Genomic DNA, 25,211 nt, shown 5'->3' with positions numbered 1-25,211 from the left:
TCATCAATAAGCTTCTTACACTTCTCAGCCGGAATGTTGGACCACTCTTCCTTTGCAAACTGCTCCAGGTCTCTCTTATTGGAAGGGCGCCTTTTCCCAACAGCAATTTTAAGATCTGTCCACAGATGTTCAATGGGATTTAGATTTGGACTCATTTGCTGCCCACTTCAGAACTCTCCAGTGCCTTGTTGCCATCCATTTCTGGGTGCTTTTTGACGTATGTTTGGGATCATTGTCCTGATGGAAGACCCAAGATTTCGGACGCAAACCCAGCTTTCTGACACTGGGCTGTACAGTGCGACCCAGAAATCGGTTGGTAATCCTCAGATTTCATGATGCCTTACACACATTCAAGGCACCCAGTGCCAGGGGCAGCAAAACAACCCCAAAACATTATTGACCCACCACCATATTTCACTGTAGGTACTGTGTTCTTTTCTTTGTAGGCTTCATTCAATTTTCGGTAAACAGTAGAATGATGTGCTTTTCCAAAATGCTCTATCTTGGTCTCATCTGTCCACAAGATGTTTTTCCAGAAGGATTTTGGCTTACTCAAGTTCATTTTGGCAAAATGTAGTCTTGCTTTTTTTATGTCTCTGTATCAGCAGTGAGGTCCTCCTGGGTCTCCTGCCATAGCGTTTCACTTAATTTTAATGTTGACAGATAGTTTGCTCTGACTCTGATGCTCCCTAAGCCTGCAGGACAGCTTGAAAATCTTTGGAACTTGTTTGGGTCTGCTTATCCACCATCCGGACAATGGGATTTTGGAAAGTGATTTTTGCTGAAATGTTTTTTTGGGGGCATGTCACATTTAGGAAGCTCCAATTGTGCCAGAACAGCAAAAAAACAAAAAAAACAAAAAAAAAAAAAACATATGGCATACTATTTTATAAATTACACCCCTCAAGGCACGTAACAAGAAGTCCACAGGTGTTTGACGACTTATCGTTAAAGTTGGATGTGTAAATGAAAAATTTTATTTTTCACTAAAGTGCAGTATTTTTCCCAAAATTTACCATTTTTACAAAGGGTAATGGGAGAAAATGCCCCCCAAAATTTGTAACCCCGCCTCGTCTGAGTATGGAAATACCCTATGTTAGGACATAAAATATTCTGTGGGTGAACTACTATGCTCAGAAGAGAAGGAGTTACATTTGGGTTTTGGAAAGTAAATTTAGCTGAAATGGTTTTTGGGGGGCATGTCGCATTTAGGAAGCCCCTATAGTGCCAGAACAGCAAAAAAAAAAAAACACATGGCCTACTATTTTGGAAACTACACCCCTCAAGGAACGTAGCAAGTGAGCCTTAACACCCCACAGGTGGTTGACGACTTTTTGTTAAAGTCAGATGTGTAAATGAGAAAAAAAATGGTTTTCACTAAAATGATGGTTTTTCCCCAAATTTTACCTTTTTACAAGGGGTAATAGGAGTCAATGCCCCCAAAATGTCTAACCCAATTTCTTCTGAGTATGGAAATACCCCATACCTGGATGTAAAATGCCCTGCTGGCGCACTACAATGCTCAGAAGAGGAGGAGCGCCATTGAGCTTTGGGAGAGAGAATTTGTTTGGAATGGAAGTCAGGGGTCGTGTGTGTTTACAAAGCCCCCATGGTGCGAGAACAGTGGACCCCCATATGTGACCTCCTTTTGGAAATGACACCCCTCACAGAATTTAATAAGGGGTGCAGTGAGCATTTACACCCCACTGGCATTTGACAGATCTTTGGAACATTGGGCTATGCAAATGAAATATAAAATTTTTCATTTTCACGGACCACTGTTCCAAAAATCTGTCAGACACCTGTGGGGCGTAAATGCTTACTGCACCCCTTATTACATTACGTGAGGGGTGTAGTTTCCAAAATGGGATCACATGTGGGGGGGGGTCCATTGTTCTAACACTCTGGGGGCTTTTTTAAACACACATGGCCTTCAATTCCGGACAACTTTTCTCTCCAGAAGCCCAATGGCGCTCCTTCTCTTCTGAGCATTGTAGTTCACCCGCATTTACATTCACATATGGGGTATGTTCTTACTCAGAAGAAATGGGGTCACAAATATTGGGAGGCGTTTTTCCTATTTTCCCTTGTGAAAATGAAAAAAATTAGGGTAACACCAGCATTATAGTGATTTTTTTTTTCATTTTCCCATCCAACTTTAATGAAAAGTCGTCAAACACCTTTGGGGTGTTAAGGCTCACTATACCCCTTGTTACGTTCCGGGAGGGGTGTAGTTTCCAAAATGGGGTCACACGTGGGTATTTATTTTTGTGGAAATGAAGAAGGAGTCCAGCACTGCAGTGAAGGCAGCTTTATTAAGTGAGGAGCAAGCAATAAAAGCACACTAGTCAGACATGTTTCAAGCGCGAACGCTCTTCCTCGGTGAAGGGGTGCACTCAGCCCCTCTCAGGGGAACCGTTCCCTAACCTGCCAAATGCGGGAGGTAGGGAGGGATAGGGGGTAGACTGGCCATGGGTCTAACCTATTAAGAGTCCTAGTATGCCATCCGCTAGGCTCTAGACCTAGGTGGGATGGCCGCACTAAAAAGTGCGGTCCCACGCTGGAACCTAGCCTATCGTTCAGCTATTGTGCCCTATCATATCTGACGGGTACCGACTAGCTCCTAATGGATCCCATGATCCTCCCTGGACTGCTTTTCCACCCATCGTGCAGACCCTTGGTGCACCCCTGGGATAGACTCTCTGTTCTAGTGACATTAGTCTTGTTCAAAAAACAAGTAAAATTTAATGTTAATTTAGGCCCCTAGGAGCGTGGCTATCCAAGTTGAAGATCCAGTGGCACTCTTTTTGGAGGAGGTTCCAATCTATCTGCTGTTGCCAAAAGCTGTCCGTTCATAGTGGGAGTTGTTGTTTTGCAACAGCTGGAGGCACACTGGTTGGGAAACCCTGGTCTAGCAGGTGAGTATATCCAAAAGAAGATTGTAACATAAGAAAAATTCCAGCATCTGTTGCAGTAGGTTAAAAATCTCTTACTTTATTTGATCAAATAAAAAACATCATGTTCGAAATGCTTTACGTGTGGTGTTCCTTTTTGGTTTTGCACTGTTTAATATGCTCATGTTTTTAGTAGGATGAAATCAAATCATATGTTTTCAGTCCTTTTTCTTTTTATGCTGGAATCTTCTTTTGGTATCTGTTTTCTGCAGAAGTATCTGTTTGCTGCAGGCATGGGGAATGTTCCCAGTACATGCTTCAAATATGGCTATAGATTCCTATTCTCGCTGTAGATACTTAAGTAGTGTATGTTTGCCCTTTGTTGGGCTGGTATATATCAGTAGTATACATTTGGCCTTTGTTGGGCTCAGATATATCAGTTTAGAACTTTGGATATATGTTTTTCTACCACAAACTGTTGGTAGTGTGTCTTCGACTATTTTATCCAAGCATGCATGTGACATCCAGCCTACATTGTAGATATATATGACTACTTCACTACTCTGTCAGCTAAACTTATGGTCATAGACCAAGTTCGGTTCAAGCTATTTTTAAATTCAACTATATTTCAAACTTTATACAGTGATATAGCAAGCTAGGCACATTTAGATGAGGCATTACATCTTGGCAGTTACATTGCACAAGAGATGGCTTGGTTAATGTTTCAGAACACAAATTTAAGAGGCCTTTACTCAATATATTGTACAGATCCATCTGGGTACCTAGAAGACTGGATAAGATTACTTAAAGCGGTACTCCGCTGAATGCTGCAAGCTTCCGTGTTCTGGACGCTACTGCCGCTGGCCCGGAGATCGCAGGGGTCCCCAGTGGGGGGGGACCCCTCGCAATCTAACAGCTTTGGATAGGGGATAAAATGTTTTCAGCGGAGTGCCCGTTTAATCTTTCTGCAATCTCACCTACAATAGCCATATTTCTTAAAATGATATAGAGGGGCAATTATGAAAGTTTCTTTAGGTATGCTATTTTTTAGTTTGTTTTTTTTCACTTCCATTCTGCTTACGTGCGACAAATTTACTATTTTGTTGCACGGCGTTAATACATTTTTCGCAGGTAAGCAAAAGCGGGAGTTTTTTTTCTCACCTAAGTGAAAACAATAGTCAGTTTCCATTGCATTTAACCCTTTAGACGCCGTGATCAATGCTGATCATGGTATCTAAAGTGAAAATGAAACTTGCTGGTAGCTCAGTGGAGCTCATGGAACCGCCGTTATCACAAGAGCAAAAATGGGGGAGGAGGGTCCCCTTATCTGCCTCCTGCTGCTGATCACCGATTCACTGATGTAGCCTGGCTTAGTCAGGCTAGATCATTGGAAAGCCGATCATATTATATAATACTATGCCATAGGCATTATAAAGTAAATGCAATCTAATGATTGCATATCAAAAAGTTCCCTATGGGGTCTTAAAAAGTAAAAAGCAATCAAAAAGTCCCATCAAAACAAAAATGGTGCTGATAAAAAACTACAGATTATGGCACACATTTTCTGCATACGGAAAAATAAAAAAAAGTTACATGGGTGAGAAAAGGACAATTTTATGCATACCAATTTTGTTAAGAAAAGTTTCCATTTTTTAAAAGTAGTACAATAATAGAAAAACTATATAAATTGGTTATTGTTTGAATTCCATTGACCTAAAGAATGAAGATAATGGCCCAGATTTATCAAACTTTGTGTGAGAAAAAAATGAAAGATTTTCCACAGCTCAACTAACGAGCTCTGGTAAAGTGAAACCTTAGCGGTGATTGGTGGCTGTGGAAAAATCTCTCCATTTTTTCTCTCACACAATTTGATAAATCTGGGCCAATGTGTAATTTTTACCATAAAGTGCATTGTGTAAAAACCAAACCCCCTAAAAGTTGTAAAATGTCAGTTCTCTTTTAAATTTCCACCTATAAATAAAAAATTTGGGGTTTCGCAGTACATTTTATGTTAAAATGTAAGGTGTCATTAAAAAGTACAAATGGTCGAGCAAAAACAAGCCCTCATATGGGTCTGTAGGTGGAAAAATAAAAAAGTTATGGATTTTAAACGGAAAGGAGGAAAGAACAAAAACACAAAAATTAACATTTCCTGAGTCCTTAGCCCCTTAAGGACTGTTTTTTTTTTCCGTTTTTGCATTTTCGTTTTTTGCAAAAAATCTACGGTGAAGCGGGAAAAAAAATCATTGTGCGACAAAATTGAAAAAAACGCTGTTTTGTAACTTTTGGGGGCTTCCGTTTCTACGTAGTACATTTTTCGGTAAAAATGACACCTGATATTTATTCTGTAGGTCCATACAATTAAAATGATACCCTACTTATATAGGTTTGATTTTTTCGGACTTCTGGAAAAAATCATAACTACATGCAGGAAAATTAATACGTTTAAAATTGTCATCTTCTGACCCCTATAACTTTTTTATTTTTCCGTGTATGGGTCGGTATGAGGGCTAATTTTTTGCACCATGATCTGACATTTTGCATTGATAGGACTTATTGATCGCTTTTTATTCATTTTTAAATGATATAAAAAGTGACCAAAAATTCACTATTTTGGACTTTGGAATTTTTTTGCGCGCACGCCATTGACCGAGCGGTTTAATTAATTATATATTTTTATAATTGGGACATTTCCGCACGCGGTGATAGTGCTTCTCTGCACTGAGCTTGACAGCTGCACAGAGCCTCACTGTAATCTGCACAGAGCCTCACCTAAAGCTGCACAGAGCCTCACTGAAAGCTGCACAGAGCATCATTGAAAGCTGCATAGAGCCTCACTAAAACATGCATATAGCCTCACTGAAAGATGCACAGAGCTTGAGGTCCTCTATTCATCACAGCGCTGCAACCATGTGAGGGCGGATGTGGTCCCCCAGCAGGCTTCAGTGATGTCATGCCTGCTGGGAAACGCCAACTTTCTCCTGCTTGGGAGAGTGCACTATGTGAGCAAGAATAAAGGTATGATACAGAGCTTTTTAAAGCTCTGAACATTTTTTAAAGGGTGGGAGGAGTGTTAGGGTATGTTCATACTACGGATTTTGAACGGAATCTCCGCTCGCAGATACTTCAACAGTAGGACCCTGCGGCACTGTGCTGTCACCATTGACGACTATGCAGTGCTCACAGACTAAGGCGAAAGGAAAGAACATGTTCTTTCTTTGCGCGGATCAATTTAAGCGCCGCTGAAATACCGCAGTGTGAACGGGTCTGCGAAAGACCAATTCACACTAATGGTAGGAGTTCACACCGCGGAATTCCGACGCGCAATTCAGCGTGCAGAATTCCGCGTTAAATCCATAGTGTTAACATACCCTTAGGAGTAGTTAGGGAACATAGCCTGAGGTCATTTACAAAAGATTATTTGGTGACAGGTACTTTTTAAGACCCAAATGGGCTGAGTCCTGAAAGGATTAATATCTAAACCCTTGCAACAAAAGTGAGTACACTTCTAATTGGAAATGTTCAAATTAGCCATTTTCTTGAGGTGTGAATGGGGAGCAGGTGTCTAAAATTTGGTGTTATTGCTCTCACACTCTCTAACACTGGTCAATAAAAGTTGATCATGTCATCTTATGCAAATATCTCTCTGTGGATCTAAAAAAAGAATTGTTGCTCTACAAAAAGATAGTTTAGGCTATAAGAGGATTGCCAAGATTTAAGTTTTACAGGAGAGTTTCCACTCAGAACAGGCCTCGCCATGGTTGACCAAATAAGTTGAGTGCATGTGCTTAGTGTCATCTAGAGGTTGTCTTTGGGAAATAGATGTATGAGTGCTGCCAGCATTGCTGCAGAGGTTGAATGGGTTAGGGGTTAGCCTGTAAGAACACTGCATCAAATTGGTCTGCATGGCTGTTGTCCCAGAAGAAAGTCTCTTCTAAAGATGAAGCACAAGCAAGCCTGCACATAGTTTGTTGAAGACAAGCAGACTAAGGACTATGGATTACTTGAACCATGTCCTCTGGTCCGATGAGACCAAGATAAACTTATTTAGTGTAGATGGTGTCAAGTGTGTTTGGTGGCAACCTAGTGAGTTGTTCAAAGACAAGCATAGTGTTAGGAATGTCATGGTCTGGGTCTGCATGTGGCTGCTTGCACTGGGGACCTACAATTCATTGAGGGAACCATAAATGCGAACATTAACTTTGACATTCTGAGGCAATCATGATCCCCTACCTTTGAAGACTGGGATGCAGGGCAATATCCCAGCATGATAAAGACCTCAAACACATCTCCTAGACAACCACTGCCTTGCTAAAGAAGCTGAGGGTAGAGGTAATGGACTGGCCAAACATGTCTCCAGACCTAAACCCTTTGGTGCATCCTCAAATGGTCTCTAACAACAAGCTCTGTGATGTTATCACAAAGGAGTAGAAGAGGACTCCAGCGGCAACCTATAAAGCTCTGGTGAACTCAATGACCAAGAGGCCTAAGGCAGTGCTGGAAAACAATAGTGACCAAACAAAATCTTAACACTTTGGGCCCAATTTGAAATTTTTTACTTAGCGCTATACTCACTTTTGTTGGCAAGGTTTAGACATTAAACTTAACTACTGCATGTGTTGAGTTATTTTGAGAGTACACAACATTAAACAGTGATTTATATGTACACTTACTTCTTTACATTGTAGCAGAGAGTCATTTCTTCAGTGATGTCACATGCAAAAATATAAATAAAACATTTACAAAAATGTGTGGGGTGGACTCCCTTATGTGAGATTCTGTATATGCATTGTTCCATTATTCTAAGCCTACAGTGCTATTGAATAACATATTTTCTTGTTTTTTATGCTTTTACATTTGATGCGTCACATGCCTGTCATGGATAGAAGCCCATTCATTTCCAATTGCATTACAGTAATTAAATTCTCATGATAATAGCTAAATTGTGAATGAAATCTATTCAGTTACAATATTTTGCTGTCTACTAGAACAGTAGTTCTCAACCTTGACAGCCCATTCCCAAACAATTGTACCCCCATATAAGAGACATTTTGTAATGATTATAGTATAATTCATATGCTTTACTTTCCTCTTTAACAGGCACCCTGTTCTTCTCCCTATCTCCCCAGTCCCCCGATATACAGGTGACGTCTTCTCTAACCAGAGTTGTTTACTTTACTTTTCTTCACTATCTGGCCTAGACCGCCATTAAGATTTCTCCCATACAAGACTTCTCCACAGAACCAATCAAACAAACATTGTAGTCTACTTTCTGCAGTACAAGACCCACCTATTTACAAACTCCCTATGCTTATTGTCACACACAGTAATAGTACCCGCTTTGCGTCCTCAAAAAGTTGTTAGGCCCCTCTGTGCTTCCAAATATAACTGTAGACCCCCAAACTGCCCCATATATAGTTCTAGACTGCCATACTGTCCCGCTATGGTTCATAGCAGTAGGGCCCCGGTCTGCAGGGGCAGTGGAGCAACAAAGCTGATGATAGTTACTGCCCACAGCAGCCCAGTGCCCACGCTTCCCCCTTGCTGTCCTCCTGCTCTGCTCCTCGGTGCAGTGATGTCAGCCTACCATTTCTTTCAAAGTGGTCCAGACCAGTAACCAGTGGCTGTTGCTGACATTACTGATTTGTTTTCAAGTACTCCCTGGAGAACTGCTAAGTACCCCTGGGGGTTATTGTACACCAGGTTGAGAACCACTGTACTAGAAAATACTTTAAAGGGGTACTCCCGTGGAAAACTTTTTTTTTTTTTTTTAGATCAACTGGTGCCAGAAAGTTAAACAGATTTGTAAATTACTTCTATTAAAAAATCTTAAAGGGGTTGTGCGCTGCCCTGCAATTCGGAGCTCCGCTCACAGCGTCCGGAAGTTCATTACTCCGAATGCTGTGTGCGAGCTTCCGTGTTCGCAGCCGCCGGGCGTGACGTCCGGCTCGGCCCCTTCATGACGTCTCGCCCGCCCCCTCAATGAAAGTCTATGGGAAGGGGGCGTGACCGACGTCATGAGAGGGCGGGTGAGACGTCATGAAGGGGCCGGGCATGACATCACGCCTGGCGGCTGCGAACACTGAAGCCCGCACACAGCATTCAGAGTAATGAACTTCCGGACGCTGTGAGCGGAGCTCCGAACTGCAGGGCAGCGCACAACCCCTTTAATCCTTCCCGTACTTTTTAGGGGCTGTATACTACAAAGGAAATGTTTTTCTTTTTTGATTTCTCTTATGTCACAACCATGATGCTCTCTGCTGACCTCTGCTGTCCATTTTAGGAACTGTCCAGAGCAGGAGAAAATCCCCATAGCAAACATATGCTGCTCTGGATAGCTCCTAAAATGGACCGCAGAGGTCAGCAGAGAGCACTGTGGTCGTGACATAAGAGAAATCCAAAAAGAAAAACATTTCCTTTGTAGTATACAGCCCCTAAAAAGTACTGGAAGGATTAAGATTTTTTAATAGAAGTAGTTTACAAATCTATTAGTAGTGAAACATAAAAGGGGAGAGAACACAAAAAGCAGCTTCCCCTGCATACAGTCTGGAGCATAGTCTTGGCAACCCAATTCAATACCCCCTGCGGGGTGCACATACAAACGTAAGAAGTATCAACAAGTAGTAAGCTAAAGTGCACGTACGTGCACTCACAGCTCAACGGAGGAAGGTGCGTCCCAGGGTCCGGTTCACGGGGTGCTGGTTCTCAGAATCGGCACAGGTGTATGGCGCTCGGAGACAACGCCGGCAGTTTCGCACGTGAGTGCGTGCTTCTTCCGGCCTCAAAGTTTTGTCATCGCGCCCAGGTATTTATCAACGTAATGACTATCACCATTCACCAGAGGGCTGCTAGGCAGTGCTGAGCAGTGAAATAAATAATTATAATTAGTCCTCTTTATGTTTTTTCCTTCAGCAACCCAACCAACTTTTAATGTCCCTGTTCAGCACCACTGTTCATAAACTTCGAAGATGTAACCATAGTAAAATGGAGTAACCATAGTAAAATAAAACAAAAGAACGAGGAGTGAAATGGATAAAAAAAAAAAAAAACATCACCGCATGAAAAAAGAATGAAAGAAGAAAAAGCAAATAACCAGCTAGGTATGCAGGGACCTAAAAACAGAAAAATGGAAAGTGATAAGAAAATACCAGGAGACAAAAAACCTGAAAGTGACTAAATAAACACACTGTACACCTTACGGTAAAAATTACATGTGTTCTTTATTCTGTGGGTCAATACGATTAAAATGATACCCATGGCTAGATACTTTTATATTTTTGTACCGCTTAAAAAAAAAAAAAAACTTTTTGTACAAAATCAGTAATCTGAAATCGCCCTATTTTGACCACCTTTTTCATTTTTCTGTATATAGGGCGGTATGAGGGCTAATTTTTTGCGCCGTCATCTGTACTTTTTATCAATACCACATTTGCATATGTAAAACTTTGAAATTATTTTTATAAATTTTTTTAAAAATTAAATGTGACTAAAAAGCTGCATTTTTGGACTTTTTTTTTCTTTTACGTTTACGCTGTTCACCGTACAGGATCATTAACATTATATTTTGATAGCTTGGAAATTTACGCACAAGGTGATAGCAAATATGTTTATTTAAAAAAAAATTACGCTTTTTGGGGGTAAAATGGAAAAAACAGACAATTTAAATTTTTATTGGGGGAGGGGATTTTTCAATTTTTTTTTACTTTTTATTTTTATATTTTTCAACTTTTTAAAAACTTTTTATGTCCCCATAGGGGACTATGTATAGCAATCATTTGATTGCTAATACTGTTCAGTGCTATGCATAGGGCATAGCACTGATCAGTATTATCAGCTATCTTCTGCTCTTGTCTGCTTGATCTCAGACCAGAGCAGAAGACGCCTGGAGACGTACGGAGGCAGGTGAGGGGACCTCCGTCCGCCAATACAGATGATCGGATCCCCACGGCAGAGCAGCGGTCGATCCGATCATCTATTTTAACATGCGCACTGCCGCAGGTGCCGTGATCTGTACTGATCACGGCATCCTAGGAGTTAATGGCGGAAATCGTGGATGTCGGCCATTACTGGCGGGTCCCCAGCTACTGCTAGCAGCCGGAACCTGCCGTGTATGACGTGAGCACCGCATTCCGCTAACTTTGGCCAGATGAGTCATCTAATGTGTATGGGATTAATCCAACTATCCTTCAACCTCTAGAGATAGGCCATCGAGGACAAGCAGGATAAACAGGAGGGGTTTCTCCATTTCTACAGTAAACAAATCAGTCTGTTTTTATTTTTGTTTCTTAAGCTATGTTCAGATCAGCAGTTTTTGATCCATAAATGCCCATTAATAAGATTTTTGTTACTTTAAAGTCTATGACAAAACGATTGTTAGTGCAAATGTGTTTTTTTATGGCTGTAATTCTAATGGTCAGTACATAGAACATGATTATTTTTGTCTGTGTGTAAAAAGAAACAAAAAAAGTGAATGTAAAATATCAGGTTTAATATATGTTACGGTGAGTGCTCCGGTCCGGCGCTCTGACCGTGAGCGATCACTGCCCCGTTCCCACGGCGGGACCTTGATTTGCATTGCGGGACACACCCGCATGCGAATCATGGCCCATTCCTTACCAGCTTCTGCCCAACTCTCTGGTTCCCTGCACGCATGCCCCCGCCTCCTAGGGGAGCGCGCGCGCACCGGCTTCTTGAGATTTAAAGGGCCAGTGCACCGCTAATTGTTTCCTGTTCCTTCCACTATGTTATTTAAGATAGCTCCTCCCCCTCTTCCTTGCCAGATTTTCAGTGCTCCTTGCCTGAGATTAAACACTCCCTATTGTCTGTTTGCCTCGCCCGTGTATTTTGACCCTTCCACTACATTATTTGACTATGCACCTTTGCCGCCTGCCTTGACCTTTCTGCTAAATCTGACTACGCCTCTGCCTTATCCTTCTGTACCTCATCTTGCCCAGCTACTTGTGTGATTGAGTCGTATCGGGGGTAGCGACCTGGGTGTCGCCTGCTGCAGCAAGCTCATCCTGCCTTGCGGCGGGCTCTGGTGAAGACCAGCGGCACCTTAGACTTCGCTCCCCGATACTGCCCGTGTCATCTGCCACACAGGTAAGAGGATGCACATCCAGCATTGTTACAATTTGAAAAGATCAGCTGAATTCTTAACTAATGTCTGTAACTGTTTTTTTTACGAAAAAAGGCTGAAAAAGGCTAAGGTTGGGTTCGCATGCAGTATTTTAGTCAGTATTTTGGAGTATTTTTAGCTAAGACCAGGAGTAGAACTGACACAGAGAAAAACTATAATGGAAACGTGATTTTTTTTCTGGTTTTGAATCCATGAATAGAATTAGTGCTGATGTTCGGGATACTATGGCACCCTTACAGATTTGCCCGCAGTTCCTCATTCTGCTGTTTGGGTAAAAACTACCATACTGGGCATTTTAAACTCAAATAGTCAGGAATAAAAAAGTCAGCAATTTCACATATACAATAAAAAAAAATACAAGCTAACGGAATGCTTCAATTTATAAGAGGAAACACTCACCTTCATCTATAAAAGAGACATAAAAAATAAATTTATGCAAATTTGTACTTGTGTGATAAGGGATTCACAAAACTTTCCCATCGAATAAGAACAAAACTTAATGCCTGACACCTAGAGTCAGACATTTCACCGTGATTTGCTGGAAATATGTAAAGTAGGTAATTATTCAGTAAAACCAGTTACTGCAAAACAGGTCGGGCTGCCTTGATCTTATTTTTTTTTATTTTATTTTTTTTATTCCCACATATTTAGAAATTCTCTGTATTTATATAAGCAATTTATTTGCTACACTAAAATAATGACATTGATTTGAAGCTATAAATCCAGCAATCTGTAAAATAGGCTAATCACTTGCAAGCGTCTTTTTCTGCAGATTTGACTGTTCTCAGGCCAATGTTCTCCTTTTTGTTCCCATGAGCAAAGAGCTGTGCGTAATTCGTCTGCAAAGTCAGACTTTCAAAACAAGATGTAAAGAAGCTCTGGCCACAAGTGCTAATTCCACTACTATATAATATACTAAATAGCTAGGTATTATCCCAGTATGTCCTCACCATGACATTTCAAGTGCTACCTGTGTGCGTATGTTTTAGACAAACTGCATAGAACTGGAGGAGCGCTTGTTGTTCTAAAATAATAATTTAGGTCACATATTGCCAATCACAACACCAGTATAATAACAACATTCAAGGCAGAAAAAACATTTTGTTCCTGAATACATATATTTGTATCCTCCAAATAACAGTTTTTAAGTTCCCTAATGTTCACGCCTCACTTCAGTTAACTTGTGGCTTATTCACAGTGTCTCCAGCATGAAATATCAATAATGATCCAATCCTTCAAGCGGGCTGTAATAAATCAGAGCTGTGATCTGTACCAATCATATCGATCTATAATGATGTGCACTGGCATTCTATTAATTAACAATAATAGGGACTTCTGCTTTCAGTCACCGCTTCCATCAAACCGCTGCCATAGATGATTAAACGGGAACAGGCCACGCTTTATTAATGAATCCTATTTAGAATTCTGTAGCTACACAAATGAAATTACACACAGGGAAATATTAAAAGGCTTTTGAAAGATAATAAGCACTTTAGCAGAATATGGTGCATCGTACTTGGGTCGTGTGGGGCAAATTGCAAAATCCACCTATGGCATTCTAAAGCTCTTTTTATTATTATATGGTGTTTACCTATTTTATTAGATTTTTTGATCAGTAATTTAAATGTGCATATCATTTAAGGGGCACTTCAGTTTAAAAAAGAGGTTTTCAAATCAACTGGTGCCAGAAAGTTAAACAGATTTATAAATTACTTCTATTTAAAAATATTAAGCCTTCCAGTTCTTATCAGCTGCTGTAGCAGGAAGTTGTGTAATTCGTTTCAGTCCGACCACAGTGCTCTCTGCTGCCACCTCTGTCCATGTCAGGAACTGTTTGGAGCAGGAGAGGTTTGCTATGGGCATTAGTTCGTGCTCCGGACAGTTCCTGACATGCACAGAGGTGTCAGCAGAGAGTACTGTAGTCAGACTTTCCACTTGTTTTCCCCCAGAGTACCCCTTCAACTTCTGACTTTTTGTAGAATGGTGTTGTATTTTTAGAGCTTTTTCAGACAACCTGGTCCCAACAGTGTATTCTTACCAATGTAGACTGCATAAAAAAGTATTATATAACAACATTTTGGGTCCATGGTTGGCTTATTAAGGACTATTGAAATTTATAAATGAGTCTAAAGCAATGTAATAACTAAGTTATGTAACACGCCAATCTATGAGATCTGTACCGGCAGGTATAATACAGCCCTTAAATATTATTTCATTGAAATCTTTCCACTTAAGTATCTGGTGAGGTATCTTGCTTTTATCAAGTTAAACTATTGCTGACATCCTCACAAAACGGGTGTACTTTGTTGGGGGCACCTAGGAGCAGATGTTTAAATCTCCTACTGTGCCACCACAGGGGAAAAAAAGCATCACATGGTGCCTATTATGTGGGTTGTCCTGCATAGACATGCCAGGTCCTCCAGAGTGAGATTTGTGTATTGCACCTGTTTCCACTCCAGCCAAATGAAGAATTTATGGAAATTAGGGACTCCTTTCTATTAACTCAAGAGGAACTAAAAAGGTTATCTAAAAATGTGTTAAGTAAACAAACCCATTAAAGAAGCCCCACAAAGTACTCAAGCTCTTTTCTCTATTTCACTCAGATTTGTATATTTTTTTGTTTTTAGTCCAATAGCCATGTTTGTGTCCCTCAAAAATTCTAGAGCATCAAGGATTGTTTTATGGATACAAAGAGCGCTGAAGTCTTGGATTGGTTGTACAAGCAGAAGTCTTGGACTGGTGGAACATGAATTTTTGGTGAACCTTAAGGGGCTGCAACTTAAAAGCTTTATAAATATTATTTTTTTTACTGTTTCTCCCTTCTCAATCTCTGTATACACAACACCTGTGTATAGAATAAAAGAAGCAGCAGGGCCACTGCCTTCATTTGTCTTGGCATGCATATGATAAAAATAATTGTTCAACAAAAAAATTAACTAGTTATTGTATTTTTTTTCCAGTGCTATTTTTTTACTATTGAATTTGGTCTTTGCAAACAAGATGGACAGCTACGAGCATATGGCGCAGGACTCCTATCTTCTATTGGAGAATTGAAGGTAAGTTAAAAAAAACAATAGTTTGGGTAAAACAAGTGCCAGTATGTACCGATGTCTTGACATGTTGCCACAAAATATGCCTTAGTGAGGCTACACCACTTTAGGGCTGTGTGCTTATTGAAAGTGTTTCTGACCAAAAGGGTTAAAAGCCAACCAGCTTCCCCTTATATCTATGCTTGATTGACAGTCAGCTGAAGGCCGAGTCCTGTATCCAATGTGCATGCACAGTGCATAAATGAAATTTGGAAACAGGGCTCGTTGCTGAAAGCCAAGCCCTGACTGTCAATCAAGTTGGGACAGAGATAGGATGGGAAGGGAGTAGGAGTTCCAGCCCTTAACATTTTAGCATTATACATTTGGCATTAGAGAATGATTGCATTATTCAATTATTCAATTATATGCAGATAAATAAATAATTGGTACCATGTGTCTACCTAATGCTAGAAATGTGTCTTCTTCAAAAGGGCAGTTGTACTGTTTAATTGGTAACATCAACTTGTTTACTGTCTACCAGAAGGAAACAGTAGAAACATCCTTTGTAAATTGAAGCAATGACCTGATTGGTTACCATAGACAGCTGCAATATTTTTTCTTTCTACCGGTTTTAATACATCTTTCCAGTGTATAAGTTTCTCCCATTGTATCATGCCATTTGACGACAATGCAAATTTTATTGAGCACATTTTTCCACCCTTTACAATTTATGTGAGTTATGGAAATGTAGGCAATTACATCTATAATTTAAATTTTTATGATGATCTCTTTCCTTAAATTGACATGGCGATATACTGAATGAAAAAAAGCTAAAAATCTGATTTATTGAAGAAAACAGTTTTAGAAAGACCTTAAAATGGAAAGAAAACAAACCATGAAATAAGCAAGCAAAAATCCTATCTGCAGTCAAAACACTTTTGAATACAAAAATATTTGCAATATATAGATATCTTGAGTGATAAAGAATGTTGGACTTTCTTCAAAGACATCCAATAAATATACCATTATATTGAAATCTTTTGTTATGTTGCAGGTACTGTCTTAAGGGCATAGTCAGAACTGAAGTACTGGTTGAAAAACCTTGTTCCTGTGCAATCTGAAATCATTCTGAAACACAGAGGAAAAAATAGTATATCTGGTGCATTACCCCAGGAAATAAAATCATAAATTCTACATCATGGTACTTGATCATTACAAAGTAGACAGTACCTTTCGAGTGGCCAGTAATATTAGAGATATATAGCTCATAAAGCATAATCACCATTTTACAAGGCAACATGGCCGATTATCCAAGGAACAATATGGCACATATCACTTTTAGTGACAGAGGTTCAGCTACAGGTACTATATAATACTGGATTAAAGAATCATTGTACTGACAATTCCCAGTGCCTTCAATGTGTAACTTAACTTTGGAGACTGTGGGTACAATACAAGGTTAGGAAGATTTTAATTCAATAATAGGTTTTATCTGATTCTTTCTCCCCCCCCCCCTTTTTTTTGTCTTCGCATTGTCAATAATTTATATACATGTGCATTTTATGTAAAGGTGCACATTCTGCTTTTATCCTTCAATATGGAATCCTGCTGTGAGGGTTGCTTTTGTATTGCATATATAATACAAATGGAGATGAAACCAACCGCATAGGGGATCAGAAATAAATATGTAATAAAGAAAAAACGTGTGCAGCTCACAGCAGAAACGTCCGAGGTATATGCGGTTATTTACCGATACCATACAGTTAATTTAGGACAATCTTATATATAAAAAGAGAAGACCTGACTCACTGACTCATCAACACCCAGCCTAAACCCTTGGACCTAGAAACCTGAATTTTTGCACAGGTGTTGTTTTTAAGACGTAGACAAGGAATAAGAAAGGATTTTTAGAAATTTCACCCTTAAGGGGGTGAAAAAGTTTTTTTTTTTTTTTTTAAAGTCCCATATAAGTCTATGGGAACTATATGTTACTGCATAACTTCCAAACAGCTGGAGATATTTTGATAATACTTGGTCACATGTTACTTATATGTCCACTTAAAATATAGGATAGTTAATTTAACCCTTAACTACCCCCATTTGTGAGGGTCAAAGTTTTTGTTTAAAGTCCCATGCAAATCAATGGGAAATGTATGTTCCCACATAACTTCCGTACTGCTGGAGATATTTCAATACCTGGTACACATATTACAGGTTGAGATATGAGGACGGGATGGGAGGTCGGGATATGAGGTCGGGATAGGAGGTCGGGATAGGAGGTCGAGATAGCAGGTCGAAATAGGAGGTCGAGATAGGAGGACGTGATCATCGGGATAGGAGGTTGTGATAGGAGGTCCGGATAGGAGGTCAAGATAGGAGGTCGAGATAGGAGGTCGAGTTAGGAGGATGGGATATGAGGTCGAGATAGGAGGTTGGGATAGGAGGACGGGATAGGAGGTCGGGATAGAAGGTCGGGATAGGAGGTCGGGATAGGAGGTCAGGATTGGAGGTCGAGATAGGAGGTCGATATAGAAGGATGGAATAGGAGGTCAGGATAGCAGGTCGGGATAGGAGGTCGACATAGGAGGACGGGATGGTCGGGATAGGAAGTCGAGATAGGAGGTCGGGATAGGAGGTCGGGATAGGAGGACGGGATAGGAGTATGGAATAGGAGGTCGGATAGGAGGATGGGATATGAGGATGGGATATGAGGACGGGATGGGAGGTCAGGATAGGAGGTCGAGATAGGAGGACGGGATAGTAGGACGGGATAGGAGGTTGAGATAGGAGGTCGAGATAGGAGGTCGGGATAGGAGGGATAGGAGGCGGGATATGAGGACGGGATAGGAGGTCGGGATAGGAGGACGGTATAGGAGGTCGGGATAGGAGGTCGGGATAGGAGGACGGGATATGAGGACAGGATATGAGGACGGGATAGGAGGTCGAGATAGGAGGATGGGATCGGAGGATGGGATAGGAGGAAGGGATATGAGGACGGGATAAGAGGACGGAATAGTAGGACGGGATAGAAGATCGAGATAGGAGGTCGGGATAGGAGGGATAGGAGGTCGGGATAGGAGGTCGAGATAGGAGGTCGGGATAGGAGGTCAGGATAGGAGGATGGTATAGAAGGTCAGGATAGGAGGTCGGGATAGGAGGTAAAGATGGGAGGTCAAGATAGGAGGTCGAGATAGGAGGAAGGGATAGGAGGACGGGATAGGAGGTCGAGATATGAGGACGGGATGGGAGGTCAGGATAGGAGGTCGAGATAGGAGGACGGGATAGTAGGATGGGATAGGAGGTTGAGATAGGAGGTCGAGATAGGAGGTCGGGATAGGAGGTCAGGATAGGAAGGATAGGAGGCGGGATATGAGGACGGGATGGGAGGTCAGGATAGGAGGTCGAGATAGGAGGACGGGATAGTAGGACGGGATAGGAGATTGAGATAGGAGGTCGAGATAGGAGGTTGGGATAGGAGGTTGGGGTAGGAGGGATAGGAGGCGGGATATGAGGACGGGATAGGAGGTCGGGATAGGAGGACGGTGTAGGAGGTCGGGATAGGAGGTCGGGATAGAAGGTCTGGATAGGAGGACGGGATATGAGGACAGGATAGGAGGACGGGATAGGAGGTCGAGCTAGGAGGATGGGATATGAGGATGGGATAAGAGGACGAGATAGTAGGACGGGAAAGGAGATCGAGATAGGAGGTCGGGATAGGAGGGATAGGAGGTCGGGATAGGAGGTCGAGATAGGAGGAAGGGATAGGAGGAAGGGATAGGAGGACGGGATAGTAGGATGGGATAGGAGGTCAAGATCGGAGGTCGAGATAGGAGGTCGGGATAGGAGGTCGGGATAGGAGGGATAGAAGGATGGGATATGAGGACAGGATAGGAGGTCGGGATAGGAGGACGGTATAGGAGGTCGGGATAGGAGGTCGGATTAGGAGGTAAAGATGGGAGGTCGAGATAGGAGGTTGAGAAAGGAGGAAGGGATAGGAGGTCAGGATAGGAGGACGGTATCGTAGGTTGGATTAGGAGGTAAAGATGGGAGGTCGAGATAGGAGGTCGAGAAAGGAGGAAGGGATAGGAGGACGGGATAGGAGGACAGGATAGGCGGTCGGGATAGACGGTCGGGATAGGAGGACGAGTTAGGAGGTCAAGATAGGAGGACGGATATGAGGACGGGATATGAGGATGGGATAGGAGGTCGGGATAGGAGGTCGGGATAGGAGGTAAAGATGGGGGGTCGAGATAGGAGGTCGAGATAGGAGGAAGGGATAGGAGGACGGGATAGGAGGATGGGATAGGCGGAGGGGATAGGCGGTCGGGTTAGGAGGTCAAGATAGGAGGACGGGATATGAGGACGGGATAGGAGGACAGGATAGGAGGTCGGGATAGGAGGTCGGGATAGGAGGTCGGGAAGGTTGGGATAGGAGGTCGAGATAGGAGGATGGGATAGGAGGTCAGGATAGGAGGACGGTATAGGAGGTTGGGATAGGAGGTCGGGATAGGAGGTAAAGATAGGAGGTCGAGATAGGAGGAAGGGATAGGAGGACGGGATAGGAGGAAGGTATAGGAGGTTGAGATAGGAGTACGGGATAGGAGGTCCGGATAGGAGGGATAGGAGGACGGGATATGAGTATGGGATAGGAGGTCGGGATAGGAGGTCAGGATAGGAAGTCGGGATAGGAGGTCGAGATAGGAAGTCGAGATAGGAGGATGGTATAGGAGTGCGGGATATGAGGACTGTTGGCAGTATATAAGCAGCGCGAGAAGCCGGGTTTCCCTGTGTGCAGACTCTGTAAAAATCCTCAAAGGATGTCGATATTCAATTCCATGAAACAGCAGGTGTAATATTTCGGGTTGTTTGGATGCCTGTAGACTTTACCCAGAGCGGCCTCATCACTATAGGATCGTAAAAGTAAATCTATGTTACCCCAAATTTAACGTGATCGAAGCCATGGGCAAAAGCTGGTAGTATATAAAATAATAACCAAACCTCAAGGACACCACCATTAAAAATGGTGCATAATGTTAATGAAAAAGACTGTGCTTCAATTTCACGGTATATTTATTAAAACACATAAATAAACATATAATAAAAAACACAAATATAAATGCACTAGTTATACAGAATCTACCACTGGGCCGTAGTGGTAAGATGAATGTAGGTAAAACAATTCTGCCAGATGTTTAAAGCGCTGTTAATTCGGCAATTGATAGTCCGGCACTTCTGGTAAGATATAGAAATAAACAGTTGTATAGCTCACTCAGCCACTGACCCGAGGTTAACTGGGTAGGTCTATATCCCAAAGACCTAAGGGTACGTAGGAGGAAAAAAAAATTATATATACTAAATAATATATATGAACCAGTCCTCAAGATACAGTAGTAATATATAAAGAAGGGAAGGATAGAGAAAAAAAAAAGAAGAGAGATGTAAGAATGCAGAAAGATGGAAGCGAGGATGAAGAAAAGGAAAGTAAGTAGTGAGAAAAGATAAATAGGTTTACTGAGATATCCGAATTAGGATGAATACATAGGTTACTAAAAATAATGACATTTATTGAATGAATACAATAATACAATATACATCTGTGCAGGCCCGTTGCATGAGATGTGATATATATTTAAGATAAAAAAAATGGTAAGATAATAAAAATTTAAAAATTATATAATCAGCAGCTGAATGAAAGTGTATTGGTTGAGGTATTAAGTCTATGGTTCCAGTAAAGCAGTGCTTCTCAATTATTTTCTGTCATGCCCCCCCTAGGAAGAAGAAAAAATTTTGCGCCCCCCGCACGACTGTAAATAGTATCATTTGTGTATAAAATTGTTATAAGTACACCTCTGCATAACACTGTATCCTTATTATTGATATGAGGCTCTGTACACTGACAACAAGCAGGGCTCTGTACGCTGACAACAAGCAGGGCTCTGTACACTGAGGACAAGCAGGGCTCTGTACACTGACAACAAGCAGGGCTCTGTACACTGACAACAAACGGGGCTCTGTACACTGACAACAAGCAGGGCTCTGTACACTGACAACAAGCAGGGCTCTGTACACTGACAACAAGCAGGGCTCTGTACACTGACAACAAGCGGAGCTCTGTACACTGACAACAAGCAGGGCTCTGTACACTGACAACAAGCAGGGCTCTGTACACTGATAACAAGCAGGGCTCTGTACACTGACAACAAACGGGGCTCTGTACACTGACAACAAGCAGGGCTCTGTACACTGACAACAAGCGGGGCTCTGTACACTGACAACAAGCGGGGCTCTGTACACTGACAACAAGCAGGGCTCTGTACACTGACAACAAGCGGGGCTCTGTACACTGACAACAAGCAGGGCTCTGTACACTGACAACAAGCAGGGCTCCTTACATAGAGGACAAGCAGGGATCTGTACCTGAGGACAAGCAGGGCCTGTACGAGAGAGAGCAGGGCGGCGGGCGCACTGCTCGGTGGCACAACGAACTCTGACATGGTGGGCTGATGCGCTTAGACGTGAGGTGACGTGACCTCACGTCTGAACGTAGCAGCGCGCCACGCCGGAGTTCAAAGAGCCTCTTCCAGGCAGCCACATTGACAACCCAGGGCCGTAAGTAAAATCCAGCCGTAGAGTTGCTAGGCAACCGACGCCGTGTGGGACGCCGCTTGCGAGTGAGTCGGGCCCCCCTTTACGGAGCCTCGCGCCCCCTGGGGGGCGCGCCTCACTATTTGAGAAGCACTGCAGTAAAGTGATGTCCGTGCAGCAATAGGTATAAGAGACAATGATGGACATTTATCAACGGGTTTAGTCAGGTTTTCTTTACTATAATTGTCGCAAAATTGTCGCAACTGCGACTACGTGTGTTTTCGTGCGACAATTTGCATGAAGAAAAAGAAAAGCAAGAAAATTCAAACTTGCTTTCGTAGTAAATTTTTCAAAATGGATTTGCTTTAGTCGGGTATTTATCAACTGCGACAGTCGCAACTGCGCAAAAAAAAATTCGCAACAAGGTTAAAAATCTACTAAATTTACTCCAGCTCAAACATGGAGCAGAAAAAGCTACTACCAAAGTAAAAAAGGAAAAATTGCTTACGTGAAAGAAAGTTATCAACAGGCTGAAACCAGTTGATAAATAAGTCACACATAAGCAAAAAAGAGTAAGGAAAAAATTACTAAAAAAAAGAATACATAAGCAAATATTGATAAATGTCCCTCAATGTTGCCAGAGCGTTCACAGTGAAAGTATAATGTATAGATGCTGGAATAATAGGGACACCTGCAGTCCGCATTGTTACATTACTCACGATACAGTAGCAGGCGTTTTTGAATGTTCGCGGCAGATGTTATGATCGGAGCTGGCACGGTGTAGCGTCCGGCCTTGGATGAAGTGATTCAGCGGTCCCGGCAAGGTGCAGGTGGGCAGATGAGTCTTTAGAGAGGCAGGCGGGTAACTGCTGTGTGAACTGACGTCCTCGTGGTGGATCGCGTGCGCAATTTTTTTCAAAAGTGGCCCAAAGTGCGGGGTGCTGCATCGCTGCCGAATCAGGAACCATAGGTTTTAAAAGGTGTTAAAGGTGCTGATGGTGAATATTTGGGGAAAATATACAGGGCTATACGCATTTCAAGACGTCTCATTCTTCAGTAGCCAAATATGTGCTTATACACATTTGGCTACTGAAAAATGAGACTTGTGTCTTGAAACACATATAGCCCTGTATATTTTCCCCAAATATACCCCATCAGCACCTTTATGGCCTTTTAAAACCTATGGTTCCTGATTCGACAGCGCTGCAGCACCCCGCACTTTGGACCACTTTTGAAAAAATTCTGGTAAGATGTTACTAAAATTATTAGTTGGTAGTCTGGCACTTCTAATTAGATGTTACAATGGTTGGTATTATACAATCTCAAAGATATACAGCAACAGAAGAATGCAGCAGCACACTGCCAGCACAAGGATATAGGTGAAACATGAAAATGCAGTTAAAACATGGAGAGCTATACAGCTATGGTGTAATAGATGCAAATGGGAAACTATGAAATAGTGAGGCACTTAGCTCGCAAATTTGTCTCCGCCGGCGGTCAAATAGCTTGGACCGTCCCACCGCGATAAGGTAGCCTCCTTGGGACGGACCCTACACTGTGTATATGCCTCTGTGTGAACAGTTCAGTAAGCATGGCAGGATCTGGAACATCCAAGACACCTTATATACACACCTGATAGAGGTGGGTGGGGTGCAAGGCCAACATGGAGGTAGCCACTCCCCCGTATGTGCAATACAGACAAAGAATAAGTCAGCCAGCACTTTAGTTGATACCAAACTATTATATGGACCTGGCCTACAGGTGCACGCTACTAGGCTAGATATACAGCAACAGAAGAATGCAGCAGCACACTGCCAGCACAAGGATATAGGTGAAACATGAAAATGCAGTTAAAACATGGAGAGCTATACAGCTATGGTGTAATAGATGCAAATGTGAAACTATGAAATAGTGAGGCACTTAGCTCGCAAATTTGTCTCCGCCGGCGGTCAAATAGCTTGGACCGTCCCACCGCGATAAGTTAGCCTCCTTGGGACGGACCCTTCACTGTGTATATGCCTCTGTGTGAACAGTTCAGTAAGCATGGCAGGATCTGGAACATCCAAGACACCTTATATACACACCTGATAGAGGTTGGTGGGGTGCAAGGCCAACATGGAGGTAGCCACTCTCCCGTATGTGCAATACAGACAAAGAATTAGTCAGCCAGCACTTTAGTTGATACCAAACTATTATATGGACCTGGCCTACAGGTGCACGCTACTATTTCATAGTTTCAAATTTGCATCTATTACACCATAGCTGTATAGCTCTCCATACATTTTCATGTTTCACCTATATCCTTGTGCTGGCAGTGTGCTGCTGCATTCTTCTGTTGCTGTATATCTAGCCTAGTAGCGTGCACCTGTAGGCCAGGTCCATATAATAGTTTGGTATCAACTAAAGTGCTGGCTGACTTATTCTTTGTCTGTATTGCACATACGGGGGAGTGGCTACCTCCATGTTGGCCTTGCACCCCACCCACCTCTATTAGGTGTGTATATAAGGTGTCTTGGATGTTCCAGATCCTGCCATGCTTACTGAACTGTTCACACAGAGGCATATACACAGTGTAGGGTCCGTCCCAAGGAGGCTACCTTATCGCGGTGGGACGGTCCAAGCTATTTGACCGCCGGCGGAGACAAATTTGCGAGCTAAGTGCCTCACTATTTCATAGTTTCCCATTTGCATGTATTACACCATAGCTGTATAGCTCTCCATGTTTTAACTGCATTTTCATGTTTCACCTATATCCTTGTGCTGGCAGTGTGCTGCTGCATTCTTCTGTTGCTGTATATCTAGCCTAGTAGCGTGCACCTGTAGGCCAGGTCCATATAATAGTTTGGTATCAACTAAAGTTCTGGCTGACTTATTCTTTGTCACAATATCAAAGATAGCTAGAGATATCCACCCATACAGTTCTTATGTCTCCCCAATCCTTTAGCCGCTGGTCTCATACTGCGATGGACCCACTTGGATGTCCTGCGGCTGTTGGTTCAATGCGGGCGCTGTAATGGCTCTCTGGGATGCAACCAGCTGCCGACTGCTAAATAGGTGCCGTGCGTGGGGTGTTTTTCAATCTCCCACGAGGTTGCTTCTATCGATATTCTGGCAGGAATATCGAGACTTCTATGCAGCATTCCCAAACTGTCAGAGGATCAAGCAGATTGGGTGGATATCCTGCAATTCACGAAGTCAGTAATCAGGTGCAGACTTTTTCCAGGTAGCAGTGTGTATTGCTAGTGCTGTGTTCAGACCGGTTAAAAGTCATCATCTGTTTGTGATTAGAGAGGATTTTTACTAACACATGAAATGGACTTAGTTTAGCATTTATGCAATATAAGAAAATGTATATCACCATATGTGGAAAAGGTATAATAGAGATGAATACTAATCAATAAATAAATAGTGAAAATAATGAAAAAAGAAGAAAGAAAAATAAATGTAAATGTAAAAATAATGCATGAAAATGAAATACAAATGAAATGCAAATAAAAATATATAAAAATAAAGAATAAAAATAAATGAAAATAAAGTAAAAATGAATATAAAATGAATAAAAAA

The 25,211-nt window shown here is 42.0% G+C and overlaps 1 protein-coding gene across 1 annotated transcript in view; it reads left to right on the top strand.

Annotated features, from left to right (window-relative positions):
• The window catches only part of TPH2 (tryptophan hydroxylase 2), a 379,719-nt gene that overhangs the window by 343,576 nt on the left and 10,932 nt on the right, over positions 1–25,211 (top strand). The window contains exon 9 of the mRNA XM_056574111.1: positions 14,994–15,089. Within this exon, the coding sequence (XP_056430086.1) occupies positions 14,994–15,089 (96 nt within the window). The remainder of the gene's footprint in view (positions 1–14,993; positions 15,090–25,211) is intronic.

Source organism: Hyla sarda, chromosome 4 (genome assembly GCF_029499605.1).
Source record: "Hyla sarda isolate aHylSar1 chromosome 4, aHylSar1.hap1, whole genome shotgun sequence".
In the NCBI taxonomy this organism is placed as follows: Eukaryota; Metazoa; Chordata; class Amphibia; order Anura; family Hylidae; genus Hyla; species Hyla sarda.
The sequence above is the reverse complement of the archived record's forward strand: the minus strand, read 5'-3'. Positions and strand labels throughout refer to the sequence as shown.